Here is a 15,230-nt window from a genome sequence, read left to right as displayed (position 1 = left end):
AGCTTCCAAAGGCTCTGCTGAGGCCACGTCCTGCTCAGGTGCCACAAGTCCAAACCCATCACTTTCCAAGGTTCAGCAGTGAAGGATTCACCTCCAATTAAGCCCCGGGGCCTGGGATGGCAAGGACAGGAGTGCTTGAGCACAGGGCCTGGGCAGTGTCCTCCCCCAGAAATGAGTGTCTTCCCCCTCGGGAATCAATGCCCAGTTCAAAGGCTGTGGTTGCAGCCCCCCCTCCCCATGCTGGACTGTGTCCATGGGATGTTCTGTGGGTTTAAGTGCAGCTCCAGGTGCTCCAGGCAAACACAGAAATAGCCCTGGGCACAGCTCTCCAGGTTTTCTTTGGATACACTCTGGTTATTTTTATAACCTGTGTTCTAAACCACTTGAACAAGAGCAAATGTGATTGAGGAATCAACACAGGGGAGCAGCAAACAGGGCAGGGAGAAGGAGAAAGGAAGGGAAAGAAGAGCTGCTTGGCATAAGGAAAAGCCACAAGCCTGTCCCATCCCTACACCAGAGGGTCCAGCCCCCACCAGCCCCTGGCACACGAGCTCCACATCTCCCCAAAAATGCCTCAATCCCAACACACTGTCCAAAGCCCATCCCTTAACTTGCAGGAGACAGAGACAGGAAAAATCCACACTAAGATCCCTGATCTGAGATCCCAGACCTCCCCCAGCACAGGCAGAGCGTGGAGACACAGCCCTTCATCCATAGGGATGCAAGACCACAGGAAGGAATTCCACAGAAAATGAAATAAGGCTCAGGGCACCACTTCCATATGATTGCTTGGAGATGGGTCTGGACCTGTCTGCAGGTGGAAGGTGTCACCACTAAAGGAGCCAGGATCCCAGTCATGCAGATCCCTGCCCCTTCACAGCCAGTTTTCCTTGGGTCTCCTACAAACACACCTGAAGCCCCACCTGAAGGTGCCCACCTGTGCTGGGCTGCACAGAGGGCAAACAAGGAAAACAAGAATCACTTTAAATCCCAGGAACTGCTCACAGCTGATGTGACTTAATGAGGAAGAGGCCTCTGAGCACCTTAATATCTTAAATGAGATGGAATTGAAAACTTTTGACCCAAACCCACCTAAAACTTGTGCAAAGTGTTTGACACAGTCCCCGAGGATGTTCTGACAACGACCAGAAAAACAAACAAAACCTGGTTGGCTTGGGCAGCAGCCCCACTACAGTGAGTGGAAGGAGGAAAAAAAAGATCCCTGAAAGTCCCGTTTGTCCCCCAGGAACCTCATTTGCCCCTTTTAGGGGGCGTGAAAAGATCCCGGGGCCGGGCTGTGGCCTGACAAATTCTGGCTAAAAATAACCAGGGGCGGGTGAAAACAATGAGGTGTGGGACGGTCACACATCCTGTGAGAGCACCGGGAACTTCCCAAACCTGGGACTGGGGCACAACCTGCCTGCTGGGAGCCCTTTTGGCTGCTCTTGGCTCCAACCCCCTCCTCCTCTGTCTCAGCGTCTCTGCCTTGTGAAATGGCTCCTGTGCTGCCGAGTGGAACCAAACTTCAATCTGATCTCGGCAGGAAAAGATTAGAGATGAAAGATTAAAGCCCTCGACTCGCCTCCGAGTGAGTCAAAGCCAAGAGAAAAACCTGATTTTCCCCGGGGTTCAGTCACCAATTCTGATTCTCCCGCATGGATAAAACTGCCCCTGTCAAACTCCTGCTTATAAAAGAGTATCTGAGGAACCGGGATCACCCCCTGACCCTCCATAAAACCCGCTGCTGCATCCCCCGAGCGCCGGAGCTCAGGCTCCCGCCCTCTGCAAGCACTTCCCTGCTTCCAGGGAAAAGCAGCCGCTGCCGATATTTTATCATTACAATCATGCAACTCCAGTTAAAGAAAAAAAAACACGGGACCTCAGAAAGTGTGTCAAAAACGAGCACTTTCGCTTTCAAAACGCCGCCCGACACCCACCTCTGCCTCTCGCCCCGGCTCGTTCTGCTTCCAGGGAAAACACGGGGAAAAGCGGCTGCTGAGCCAGCCCAGGGCATCCCCCGCTCCCAGCTCCAAAAGCTCCAGAGCAAAGGGCCGAGAGGCCCCAGAGGGCACGGGGAGCTGTGGGAGCAGAGGGAAGGAGCCCCTCGGACCCGCCCGGCTGCCCCGGGAGGGGACACGGAGCAGGGGACACAACCCCCTCCTCTGCACGTCGGGGGCCCCAAACCCGGTACTATCCCCTTGCAGGTCTGGAGACCCAGCAGCGACCACAGAACGCGGCTGGGAAAACCAGGAGTGACCAAAAGCACCTGTCCTGCGGGAACAGCCCGTCCGGGGGCATTTACCGGAGCTCTGCACCGGGGCTGCTCCCGGGCGACGGCTCGGGGCTCGCCGCCGGCCCCAACCCGGGGCTCGCCGCCGGCCCGGCGCTGCCTCCGCTCGCAGCCCAAGCAGAGCCAGCAGCTGAATCACCCGGGCTGCCACACTTCTGCAGGGCCTCCAAAAATAACTCCGCTGGAAATTCCTTGGAGGCACAAACCTCGCTTCAGCAAGGACTGCAGAGATCCAGTTTCCTTAGTGGAGCAGACTGGATGTGAACTGGCCCGAGCGTCTCGGAGCACACGGAGAGGGGACAAGGAGCCCCCTTCTCACGGGGACAGGAGACAGTCACAGAGCCCATCCCGGAACAACCCCTCTGCCCAGGGATCACGCACCGATCCCGGTCCTCCTGCTGCCACCACGGCTCCAGGGCCTGCTCCCTGCCCTGCTCCCACCACCCAGTTTTGCTCGCAAAGTCAAACCCTTCCCGGGGTCTTTCATCCAAACACCCGCCCCTTGCCCAGCACCCCAAACCCCTCCCTGAGCTCCAGCCTGGAGAGCTGCTGCCTCGCCCCACACAGCACCGAAACGAGGGTCTGGAATTGCTCAGCACCTTTTCTCCTGCCCAAACCCCCAGGTGGGATCCTCTGGATGCCGGCGGCGGGGGCTCGGAGCCTCCCGGGGGCTGAGCAGCACGTGGCGCTCGGTGTTTTGGCTTCCTGGGAGCCAAATCCCATTCCAGAATCCCTCTCCAGAACCCTTCCCGGCCCCCTCACCTGCAGGGACGCGGCTCAGGGGGGGTGCAGGACCCCCGCAGATTCCCGTCCTGCTCCCACAGCTCCCAGCAGGATTTACGGACCGGGCTCCAGCGCTGACCTCGGGACTGTCACAAGGACGCAGAGCCCACGGAGGTGTCCCCGGCTCCCGGCCAGAGCCTGGCTCCAGGGGGAAAATCCCCAGGGGCTCGGCTCTCCGGCCTTTTTGGCTGGAATGGGGGTGGTTTTGGGGCGGAGGCGACGGGAATAGGGGGATACAGAGCAGCTGGGAGTCAGGGCTCTGCTACCTGCGCTCCTCAGGTGGGAACCGCTCCGTCCCTGGGGCGGGGGGACACGACCCCGGGAATGCCCCACACCTGGGAACGTGCTTAGACAGAACTTAAACCACCGGGATTTCGGAACGGCTCCCGGCCAGACCCGCAAACAGGTGAAACAGCGCCAACAACCCCAAACCCCCCGCCCGCTGCCGGGTGATGCGACTGCGCCCGGACGAGCCCGACGGTCCAAAGGAGCTGGAATGTAAAACTTTCGGCCCAAACGCCGGAGCCCCGCGACAACAAACCCGGGGCGTTCCGGCCCCCCGAGCCCCGCGGGTCCCAGCCCGGGGTCAGCGGGGGCTCCGCGCACGTTTTGCCCAAATCCCCGCGGAACGGCCCCAAAGCGGGGCTGGGGCGGGCGGGGCCGGGCCGGGCCGGGGCCGTTCCGGGTGTCCCGGCGGGTCTCACCTGCGATGGCCGTGTCGTCCAGGTGCGATCCGGGGGCCCGCTCGGCGCTCCCGGGATGCGGCGGCAGCAGCAGCAGGACGAGGGAGAGGCCGCACAGCGCCCGCACGGCCCGGCCCGGCCGCCGCTCCATTTCCGCGTGCCCGCCGCCGTCAGCTGCGGCTCGGCATCGGCCCGGGCCGGGGGTCCCGCTTATCCCGGCGATCCCGCAGATCGCGACGATCCCGCTATCCTGGCACCGCCGGAGCTCCGCCGCGCTCCGGGTACCGGAACGGCCCCCCCCGCCCGCAGTGGGCTCTCCCAGCACAGCCCCCCCGCCGCAGTGGTACCTCCCGGGACAGTCCCAATTGTCCCGCACACAGTGGGCTCTTTCCGGGATAACCCCTCTCGCCACCCGCCTCTCTGCCGGGACAGCCCCGCTCTCCTCTCTCCCTTAACCCCTCCCCGGCTCTCTCCGTCCACCCTCCGCCTTCTCGCAACGGTGCCGCCCGGAACCGCCGCTGCGTGTGCGCTGAGACGGCCCCGCCCCCCCCCGGCCGATCACAGTGGTCTCGCCCGCCGTGAGGCGCACCCGGCCCCGGAGCCGCCCCGCGCGCCCACAGGGGGCGGGGCCAGATCGCACCACGCCCATCGAGGGACGGGACCAGCCGGGGGCGGGCGCGTGACCACGCCCCCCGCTACCGCCCACCCGCGCGCGCCGCTGTGGCGCAGCGCCCCCTGGCGGCCACAGCGGGCGGGGAAGCTCAGCAGGGCCGGGCCCGGGCGGGGCCTGGATGGGTGACCCGACCCCGCATCGAGTCCGGGGGGGGACGCGGCACCCCGGCCCCGCGGGCTATCACCGCACACGGACCGCCACAGCACCCCGCTTTGTCACAGCACCCCGCTTTGTCACAGCACCCCGCTTTGTCACAGCACCCCGCTGTCACAGCACCCCGCTGTCACAGCACCCCGCTTTGTCACAGCACCCCGCTGTCACAGCACCCCGCTGTCACAGCACCCCGCTTTGTCACAGCACCCCGCTGTCACAGCACCCTGGGCTCATCGGGGCACCCCAACACATCACAGCACCCCAGCTCCTCACAGAACCCCGGAGTATCAGAGCACCCTGACCCCTCAGAGCACCCCGTCTCACTGGGCAGAGCTGTTTTGACGCCCAACCACGTGGTTTGTCACTCACATTGGGGCCGGGGACACTTCGGCACCGCCCGAGAGCTGTGACACCTCCAGGGCCTCGCCCTCCCGGTGCCATCGCTGCACCGGTGCCACCCGTGCCCGGAACCCACCAGCCCGTGGGGGGCACGGGAAGGTCCCACCGGGTCCCACCGCGGCCTGCCTGCTCCAACAAGAGTCACGTTTGTCCCCGGAGGGGTGCTTGTCATCAGCCAGGAGCCCCAGGATGCGGGATGGGGGTCCCAGGATGAGGGATGGGGGGTCCCAGGATGAGGGATGGGGGTCCCAGGATGAGGGACGGGGGGTCCCAGGATGAGGGACGGGGGGTCCCAGGCTGCAGGGCAGGCACCTCGTAGGGACCCCCAGCCATGGCAGTGCCCAAGTTGGGACATGGGGCTGGGGATCTCCAGGCTGAGGGGTCCCCAGTTGGGTCCCAGTCCTGGTCCCCTGTGCTGGTGGGGGGGACAGGGCAGGGGGTCCCACACCTGCAGACCCCGGGATGAGGACGGGGACAGACCACTCACTCCCCAGGGAACTGCCCCCCCTCCAGCCCCGGGTGACCCACACGAGCCCCTCCTGCCCCAGGGACCTCCAAGGGCTGTGGGTTCTGTGGGGGAGGCCTGGCCCCTATGGAGACCCCCAGCTCAGGGGTCTTGGCCCTTGTGGGGACTCTCAGAGCACCTGGGGCTCCCCTGGCCCTGACCCAGCAGGACAAGGCTGTGCTCAGGGGGCTTTGACCCCACAGCAGCCCAGGACCCCCCATTCCCCCTTGGGATGCAGCAGGGTGGCCCCAGGCCCCCCGGGCAGATGGTCCCCACTGTGCCCCCACCTGATCCTCACCCCGACCCCGAGGAACCCCAAGGCCCTGGGTGACCCCCATGTCCCCAGGGAGCCCCCGGTGGGGTTTGTCCTAGGTGGGGTCATGGTGAGCGCCGGGGTGGGGGGTCGGGGTGGGGGCCAGGCAGCCGGGAGAGGGTCTCTGCTCCCGGCCCGGCCCCGGGGGCTGCGGGTCCCCGCTCGGGGTGGTCCCGTGGGGTGCGGAGGTGTGCGGGGGTCCCGCGCGGGGGTCGCGCCCCGAACCCTCGGCAGCCTCAGCCCGCAGCCCCGTCCCGGTGCCCGCAGCCCCGTCCCGGTCCCGCTCGGGGGGCGGCCCGAGGGGCCGGCGGTGGGCGCGGGGGCTGCGCTCCCCCGGGACCCCGCGGAAGGAAGCGGCGGGCGGGGGAAGTTTCTCCGCGGGACCGCCCGGGGCGGCGGGAGGAGGCGGCCGCAGACTTCCTCCTCCTCCTCCTCTTCATCCTCCTCCTGCTCGTTCTCGCCCTCCTCCTCCCGCCGCTGCCCCGGCCCCGCGCCGCCGCCGCGCCATGTCCCGGGGTGAGTGCGGGGCCGGGGCCCGGGGGGGCTCCGAGGGGGGACGGGAGGTCCCGGGGACGGGGGTCCCGGGGGGTCCCGGGGGGTCCCGGGGCCGGGTCGGGGCGGCGGGAGGAGCCGCCCGTCGGGGCCAGGGCGGGGGAGGCGACAGCGGGACCGCCCGGAGCGGGATAACGGGGATAACGGGACTGCCGGGGATAACGGGACTGCGGAGGACATCGGGGCTAACGGGGGTCCGGGATAACGGGACTGCCGGGGATAACGGGACTACCGAGGCTACCGGGGTTCGAGGACAACGGGGCTACCCAGGCTACCGGGGGTCCGGCGATAACGGGGCTATCGGGGATAGCGAGGGTCCGGGGATAGCGGGGGTCCGAGATTAACGGGGGTCCGGGGATAGCGGGGATCCGGGGATAGCGGGGGTCCGGGGATAGCGGGGGTCCGGGGATAGCGGGGGTCCGGGGGAGCGCAGTTTCGGGCGACAGCGGGACAGAGCGCTTTCAGCCGCCGGGACCGAGCGGGGACGGAACCGGCCCGGCCCGATCCCCTCGGCGAGGCCACTGCACCCACTGCGCCCCCCGCCACTGCACCCCCGCACCCCCGGCCCCGCAGCCCCCCCCGGCCCGGCGCTGCAGGGGCTGCGCTGCACAGCGGGGGGCGCTGCACGGCCCGGGACCCCCCGGACTGACCCCTGTGCCGGGACCCCACTGACCACCCTGCGGCCGGTGACCCCCTGGCAGTGACCCCAGTGACCCCCCCTGCACTGAGCACCACTACAGTGACCCCCCTGCAGTGACCCCCCTGCAGTGACACCCCTGCACTGACCCCACTGCCCCCCAGCTCACTGCCCTGCAGACATGTCACACACACAGACATGTCACACACACAGACATGTCACACACACACATCACACACACAGACATGTCACACACACACATCACACACACACAGACATGTCACACACACACATCACACACACAGACATGTCACACACACAGACATGTCACACACACAGACATGTCACACACACACGTCACACACACACACACACATCACACACACACATCACACACACAGACATGTCACACACACAGACATGTCACACACACAGACATGTCACACACACACGTCACACACACAGACATGTCAGACCCCCCCACACGTCACACACACACACACACACATTACACACACACAGACACATACACAGAGAGACATGTCACATACACATATCACACACATCACACACAGACACACGTCTCACACCCACCCCCCCACAGACACACACCCCCCCCCACACCCCCACAGACCCTGCAGCCCCACACCCCGTGCCCTGCTCCGCTGTCCCACGTGTGCAGCACCCACGGCCCAGCCGGGGCTGTCCCTGGGGGGACGGGGTGGGTGCAGCCCCTGCCGTGGGTGCTCGTTGTGGGGCCACCCCGGGGCCACCCTGGAGTCTCCGTGGTGCCCCCAGCAGGCACTGAGTCAGTGCCACAGCCCTGTGACAGTCAGAGCAGGGACACCCTGGCACCCTGAGAGCTCGGGGCACCCGGAGCACCCCTGGATGGTCCTGGTGGTGCCAGGAGGCAGGTATGGGCTGTGCCCTGTGTGGGGTTTGGCTGTGCCATGGAGAGCTCTGGTGCTGGTGCTGGTGCTGCCTGCCCTGCTCTGGGCCCTGCTCTGGGCCCTGCTCTGGGCCCCGCCCGCGGCTCCACCGGCCCTGGGAGCAGTGCCAGGCTCTTCTCCCAGCCCGAGGCCATGGAGCCTGGCCTGGCTGGACCCATCCTTCCATCCTTCCATCCATCCGCCCACCCATCCATCCACCCACCCCTCCATCCATCCCTCTTTCCATCCATCCATCTGTCCTTCCATCCATCCATCCTTCCATCTATCCATCCATTATCCATCCATCCATCATCTATCCATCTATCCACCCCATCTGTCCATTATCCATCCTCCATCCTTGCATCATCCATCCTGTCCATAATCCATTGCCTCCATCCTTCATCCATCTCTCCATCCACCCTCCATGCATCCTCCATCCATCTCTCCATCCATCCTCCATGCATCCTCCATCCACCCATCTCATCCAACCCTCACTATCCATCCACCCCTCCATCCATCCATCCTGCATCCATCCAACTCGTCCATCATTCATCATGTCCATCATCAATCCTCTATCCATCCTCTCCCCATCCTCTATCCATCTGTCCATCCAACCCCCATCTATGCATCCATCATCCATCATCCATCCATGCATCCATCCATCCATCCACCCAACCATTCATCCGTCCTCCCTCCATCCACTATCTCTCCATCCATCCATCCACCCATCCATCCATCCATCCATCCATCCATCCATCCATCCATCCATCCATCCATCCATCCATCCACCCACCCATCCATCCATCCATCCATCCATCCATCCCAGGATCCCCCCACTGCCAGCCAGGAGCAGTGGCCGGGTTGGGGACCCTGGGGGTCCCCACATTCCCCTGGGGGGTCTCTGCCCCAGCTCCAGTCCCAGAGCTGCAGAGCTTTGGCAGTGCCCGGGGCAGAGGCTGAGGGACAGAGCAGGACCCAGCCTGGGAGGGAAATAAAATGAGGAAATTAGTCATGACAGCTGGAAAATGAGGGAAATCAAAACCCTCCGACTCAGCAGGGAGGTTATTTTAGCCACCACGGCAGGGCCAGGGCAGAGCTGGGGGGGCCTCGGGGGTCCCCCGTGGCCATGGACCCCCAGGGGGTCCCTGCTTGGGATTTAGAGCTTTCAGTGATTTCATTAATTCCCTCTTTGTGCTGCTGGGCCGGGGCAGTGCTGGGGGGCTGTGCTGTGCCCTCCCCCCAGGGCAGGAGGGACCCCGGGGACCAGGGTGGGGACCAAAGTGGGGACCCCCGACCCCACGTGGGCCTGGGCATGTCTGTCTGTCCGGGAGGGACCCGCCGGCCAGGGAGGGGTGTCTGGGGAGGGTGGGGGGCACAGGGTGGGGCTCAGGGGGCACGGTGGGGGCTGAGGTGCCCCAGGTGGGGCCCAGCATGGGCTCTGTGGTGTGGGGTGTGCGGGGGCTGTGGGGCAGGGGGTGCCTCCTGGGGGGTGAAGGGTCAGTCTGGGGAGGTGGAGACAGGTTTGGGGCCGTGGGACGGCGCTGGCAGTGGGAGGGGACCCCATGGGAGCGGCTGCTCTGCTCCCCTGGCGGAAACCCCCGGGGGCTGCCCCGGCTGGGAGCACTGACAGAGGGTTTTGCTTCCCCTTTCTGCTGGAGAAGAGATGAGTCTCTTTTCCCGTCCCAGGGAGAGGGGCAGTGGGGGGATCGCTGTGCACACCCACAGCCTCTCCCCAGCACCCAAATCTCTGAGCGTGGGGTGTTCCACTGGGGTCGGGGTGCTGAGCCCCCTCCCTGCTCCAACTCTGCCTCCTCTGGGTCCCCTCCCGTGGGGCTGGGAAGGGGCAGGTGCCCCCTCTGGGCTGTGCCCTCCGTGGGCTGTGCCCCTCAGCCCCACGACACCTCCTGTACCCACATTCCCAGGGGGGCAGAAGGGGCTAAAGGTGGTGCTGCCGTGGGTTTCCTGGGAGAACAGAGCTGGCCTGGTGCCGGGAGCAGAGCTGGCAGCAGGGGGGGCAGAGCTGGCAGCAGGGGGGCAGAGCTGGCAGCAGGGGGGGCCGGGGTGGAGGGCTGGGGGCACACTCACATTTGCCCTGTGGGCGTGGGCAGCACGGCCGTGCCTGCAGGTCCCCTCCTCGTACCACTGGCACCTCGTACCCGGCGCTGGCAGTGCCCAAACCCTCCTGTGTGAGCACTGGGGTCCCACCATGGCCTCTCCACGGGCACCGTGTGTGCCCACGTTTGCTGGGTGCTGGTGACAAACCTGGGGCCACCCTGGGGTTCCACAGCCCCAGAGGCGCTGGGTGATGGAGAAGTGGCTCCCTGCCTGCTGTCCCCTCCTCCTCCTCCTCCTCCTCCTCCTTCTCCCCCTCCTCTCCCTTTCCCCACAGCGATGCTCTCATGGGCACGAGCATTTCCTCATGTGCCCCATCCCCTTCCTCAGCCCTGCTGACTCGGCCCGGGCCTTTCCCGGGATGGGGATGGTGCCCCTGGGTGCCAGCTCATCCCAGGATGCCAGTGGCCAGTTTGGGGGTGCAGGGTTTGGGTTTGGGGTGACCAGTGCTGGCCATGTCCGTCTCTGGGATCGTCACAAGGCCACGGCTGGTGCTTGGGGGTCACATTTCTCCCCGAGGGATGGGGATCTGTGGGCAGGGGGCCACTGCTTTGTCCCTGTCCCTGTGCCCTGGGAGAGCTGCCCCCCCCCATTTCTGGCCATGGTGGCTTCCCCATGCCCCCCGGGGGCTCCTGCCCAGCTGAACCCACCCTCCCTGTCCTGGGGTCTGGGGCTGCTGCGGGACACCTCTATTCCCACCTTGGCTGGGTGACCCTTGCTGGGTCCCAGGACACACTGCCCCAATCCAGGGGATCCCCAATGTCCCACCCCAACCAGCCCTGTCTGGCAGTCAGGGGACCCCAGACTGGGGGGCAGTGGGGACACTCAGCTGAGCCCGTGGTGTGTGTGTTGTGGGACGGCTGCCCAGCAGGCAAACAGGGACCTTGGGGTGCCCGTGTGGACACTGGTGACCTTGGGGTGGTGACCTTGGGGTGCCCGTGGGTGCTGGGGACATTGGTGACCTTGGATTGCTGGGGGCTGCCTGTGCCTGCCCCGGGCTGAGCCCCCCCGGCCCTGGGGCACTGCACTGGTGCAAACCGGTGCGAGGAGACCGCCAGGCTGAGTTTCCTCCCAAACCAGAGGCCGAGGGCGGGGGGTTGTTGTGACCCCCCCGGGATCCCGCCGGACCAGCAGCTTCCTGCCGGGGGTGGGGACCCTGCGCCGGCCCCGCCGCTCCCGTTCCCACGCCGAGGGCCGGGGATCCCCCGCCGTGGCAGGGGGTTTGCAGGGGGCACTGAGGCCCGGCGGGGTGTCGGTGGCCCCGGTGGGGCGGGTGGAGGGGCAGGGTGGGGGTCACGGCCCAGCCTCGCGCAGGAAGCCGCGTGTCAGGCCGGGAAGAGGAAGAGTGACTTCCCCATCCGAGGGGGCAGGGGCTCGGCCCCGTCCCCCCTTCCCGGCCCTGCAGCCCCGGGGGGCTCTGGGGAAGGGGAACCCCCAGCCCGGGGCTCTGCGGCTTCTCCGCCCTGGACCTCTGCTCCGTCCCATCGTGGTGCCACGTGAGCCGGGGCTCCAGCCTTCCCACCAGAATCCCTCTGGAATCCCTCCGGTGGGCACCAGCTGCCAGTGCCAGATCCCAGTGGGAAAGGGGCTGCCAGCCCCAGGAGTGGGCACCCTCCTGCCCAGCTCTGTGTGGTGTCCCCACCTCAGCTGGGCTGGGCTCGGCAGCAGGAAGGAGAGCAGGATGCGGCCCTTAATGGGAATTGCAGAGGGAACCTGAGGAAGGGAAACGCGCCGGGATCGGGGATAAACACAGCTGCTGGAGCTGCTGGAGCGGACATTGGCCTCTGCCCCGCCAGGACCCGCCCTGGCCCCACTCAGTGTGGGCAGGACCGGGGCTGGGACACGCGGTGATGTCCCACACGGTGATGTCCCACGGGGTGATGTCCCACGGGGTGATGTCCCACACGCTGCCACAGCCCAGCCCTGCCCCTGCTCCCTGCCCGGCCCCTGCTGTCCCGGTCCAGGCCAGGGGCACGGTATGGCACGGCACAGGATGCTGCCACAGCCTGGCTGGCGTGGACACACTGCCCTGGGGTCAGTGTGGTCCCTGTGCACACCAGCCACCGTGGCACAGGCGCTGTCCCTGGGTCAGGGCAGGCAGGTCCCCACTGGGGGGTCTCTGCACACCTCAGGGGCTGCTGGAGGGATGTGCTGGGCCAGGAAGCTCATCTGGGCTGTGGGTTGGAGGGGGAACCAAGGGTGAGCTGAGTGTGACCCCTCTGCACCCTCTGGCCCCGGGGGGGCCACGGTGATCCAGCCCCAGCCATCCCTGACCCTTTCCCTCCCTGCAGGCTGCTGAGGGGGACGTGAGGGACGCCAGGACGCCGGGATGCAGAGCATCAAGTGCGTGGTGGTGGGCGACGGGGCGGTGGGGAAGACCTGCCTGCTCATCTGCTACACCACCAACGCCTTCCCCAAGGAGTACATCCCCACCGTGTTCGACAACTACAGCGCCCAGAACACGGTGGACGGCAGGACTATAAACTTAAACCTGTGGGACACGGCCGGCCAGGAGGAGTACGACCGCCTGCGGACGCTTTCCTACCCCCAGACCAACGTCTTCATCATCTGCTTCTCCATCGCCAGCCCGCCCTCCTACGAGAACGTCAAGCACAAGTGGTACCCCGAGGTGTGCCACCACTGCCCCAGCGTGCCCATCCTGCTCGTCGGCACCAAGAAGGATCTGAGGAACAACCCCGAGACCATGAAGCGGCTCAAGGAGCAGAACCAGGCGCCCATCACCACCCAGCAGGGCATCAGCCTCTGCAAGCAGATCCGCGCCGTGAAGTACCTGGAGTGCTCGGCGCTCAACCAGGAGGGCATCAAGGATGTGTTCACCGAGGCCGTGCGGGCCGTGCTCAACCCCGCCCCGGCCAAGCCCAAGAAGCCCTGTGTCCTCTTGTGACGGGCGGGCGAGAGACGATCCTGCCCTGCCCCGGCCCCGCCGCCCCGAACACCACGTGCCCCCCGAACACCACGTGCCCCCCGAACACCACGTGCCCCCCGCCCGCCCTGCTGCTCCCCGAGCCTCGGGGGGACCGGGGCCGCCAGCCCGAAGCCACCAGCTTTAATAATACAGACCTCGTTTGCACTAACTGGCTGCCCGCCCTGAGGGCACCGGGGCTCCCCCAGCCCTCAGGACCCCCCGGCCCCGCGGGCCCCCCGGCCCTGGCTGTCGGCGCTCCTTTGGGTGACGCCTCTCCGGCCCTGGCACGGCAACGCTTCCTGAGAAGGGGGTGCCCGGGGTGGCCGAACCTGCTCCTGCCCTGAGCACCCCACGGGGACCTGCCATCCCCACCCCTGCACCAGCAGGGGTGTGGGGGGACCCCCGGCCCCTCTGTGCCAGCCCCAGCGCGTGCCCACCCCGGAGCATTTCACTGGCACAGCCCTGGCACGGCCTCGTCCTGCTGCAGGGGCAATGCCAGGGGCTCCTGGGGGCTGTTTGGGGTGACCCCCACGCTGGGGATGTCCGGCCCTGTGGTGAGCGGAGCTGGTGCAGCCGGAGCAGGGAATTCCTGTGCCGGAGCTCCGCAGGGCAGCGGGACTCTCCTGTAACCAGCCGGCCCCCGAGCTGCTTCTGAAATAAAGACCCGCCCATTTCCCCTGTGTCCTGTGCTCTCCTGTGCTCTCCACCTTCCCCAGGCGTGGGGACACTCCCTGGGGGGACCGGTGCCCCTGTCCCGAGCTGGGCAGGACCCCTCACCCTGCCAGGCCAAGCTGAGGGTGCTCCTGGTTCCTGCTGGGGGTCTCTGCCCAGAGGGAACCGTGGCCAGGGAAGCTTGGGGTGTCCCTGCCATGGCCAGCCCTGACCCCCTCCATCCCTGTGCCCAGCTGAGCCCTCCCGGGAGGCTTGGGGACATTGCAAGGGACAGGAATGGGACACTGCAGGAGGTGGCCAGGGGGCCATTGCACTGGGTGGGAATGGCGACATGGGATGGGGACACTGCAGGGGTGGGGACATGAGCAGGGACCCCTCCCTGGGAGCCCTGGGGCACTCCGGCTCTGGCGCTGCCTCCGGAGCGGGGGGGTGAGGGCAGAGCCCGTGTCCCCACACCCAGGGCTGTCCTGGGGGTCCCCGGAGGGTGAGGGCAGAGCCCGTGTCCCCACACCCAGGGCTGTCCTGGGGGTCCCCGGCGGGTGAGGGCAGAGCTCCGGTGGCTGCCGATGGTGGCAGGGAGGGACCGGCGCATCCCCGCTCTCAGCCCCTCGCTGCCCCCCCGGCACGTGCTGGCGGGCGGCCGGATCCGGGGGGGCTGGCAGGGCCCCAGTGCCGGGACACGGGCCCCTTGTCCGGCCCCGGGGCCTTCCTGCAGGAAGGGCAGAGACCCGGAGTCCGCCACAAGCCGCCTTTGTTCCCTGCTCCGCTTCCCGGCCGGAGCCGCGGCTGCCGGGGCCGGCGTGGGCGAGGGAGCCGCAGGCGGGGGGGCTCCGGCCACGGCCCCTCTCATGGCCCCGCCTGGGGCAGCCCCGGGGCCGGGGCAAAGCCCCTCCAGACCCCCACCCTGGGGAAGCCCACGGCGAGGGGACACGGCCCCAGCCCGGCCCCGGGGGGCTGCACAACAGCGGGCTGGGGGGTCCCGGCTGCACCAAATCCATGGGGATCAAACCAAATGTCCTGCTCCCACTGCAGGGACCCCCACAGCCACGTCCTGCTCCCACTGCGGGGTGTCCCCACAGCCACGTCCTGCTCCCACTGTAGGATGTCCCCAGGGCCGTGTCCTGCTCCCACTGTAGGATGTCCCCACAGCCGTGTCCTGCTCCCACTGTAGGGTGTCCCCATGGCCGTGTCCTGCTCCCACTGTAGGGTGTCCCCATGGCCGTGTCCTGCTCCCACTGTAGGGTGTCCCCATGGCCGTGTCCTGCTCTCCGCGGTGCCACCCCGGCGGGTTCCAGGGCAGAAGCGGATGCTGGGACGAGGTGGGGACCGTAGGATGCCGCGAGCGGGACACGGCCCTGCCCCGGCACAGCGGGATGAGCTCATGGCCGGTCCCCTCCCAGCTGCTCCCGGCGCGGCCCCAGCGAGGGCAGGGCCCCACCTCGGCCCCCCCGATCGGGGCAGGGAGAACCGAGCCCCCGGCAGCTCCCCGGCCCCTGCCCAGCCCCGGACCCCGGCGGTGCCATTCCAGCCCTCCTGGCTCCAGGTCCCGTCCCCGGGGCTGTGCCGGCCCCCGGAGCCGCAGCATCCATAGGATCTGCAGGAT

At 67.0% G+C, this 15,230-nt stretch overlaps 2 protein-coding genes across 6 annotated transcripts in view; one reads left to right on the top strand and one right to left on the bottom strand.

Annotated features, from left to right (window-relative positions):
- STIM1 (stromal interaction molecule 1) overlaps window positions 1-4,069 on the bottom strand; it is a 69,839-nt gene extending 65,770 nt beyond the window's left edge. The window contains exon 1 of one of the 5 annotated variants that reach the window (XM_027719396.2): window positions 3,778-4,069. In XM_027719396.2, coding sequence (XP_027575197.2) covers window positions 3,778-3,907 — 130 coding nt within the window. In that variant the 5' untranslated portion in view covers window positions 3,908-4,069. The remainder of the gene's footprint in view (window positions 1-3,777) is intronic. The other 4 variants (XM_039387834.1, XM_039387837.1, XM_039387838.1 and 1 more) reach the window with 4 other exon arrangements.
- Window positions 4,070-6,282: 2,213 nt separating this feature from the next.
- Window positions 6,283-13,028, top strand: RHOG (ras homolog family member G). The gene is made up of 2 exons (XM_027719398.2): window positions 6,283-6,315; window positions 12,321-13,028. The coding sequence occupies exon 2, from the start codon at window positions 12,359-12,361 to the stop codon at window positions 12,932-12,934; it is 576 nt and encodes a 191-aa protein (XP_027575199.1). The 5' UTR covers window positions 6,283-6,315; window positions 12,321-12,358; the 3' UTR covers window positions 12,935-13,028.
- The last annotated feature ends 2,202 nt before the right edge of the window (window positions 13,029-15,230 follow it).

Source organism: Pipra filicauda, unplaced genomic scaffold (assembly GCF_003945595.2).
Source record: "Pipra filicauda isolate LSUMZ 115617 unplaced genomic scaffold, ASM394559v2 scaffold591_size256279_pilon, whole genome shotgun sequence".
Lineage (NCBI taxonomy): Eukaryota > Metazoa > Chordata > Aves > Passeriformes > Pipridae > Pipra > Pipra filicauda.
The sequence above is the reverse complement of the archived record's forward strand: the minus strand, read 5'-3'. Positions and strand labels throughout refer to the sequence as shown.

Excerpts from the sequence above, each read along its gene's own strand:
- RHOG (XM_027719398.2), top strand. The coding sequence starts at position 12,359 with ATGCAGAGCATCAAGTGCGTGGTGGTGGGCGACGGGGCGGTGGGGAAG.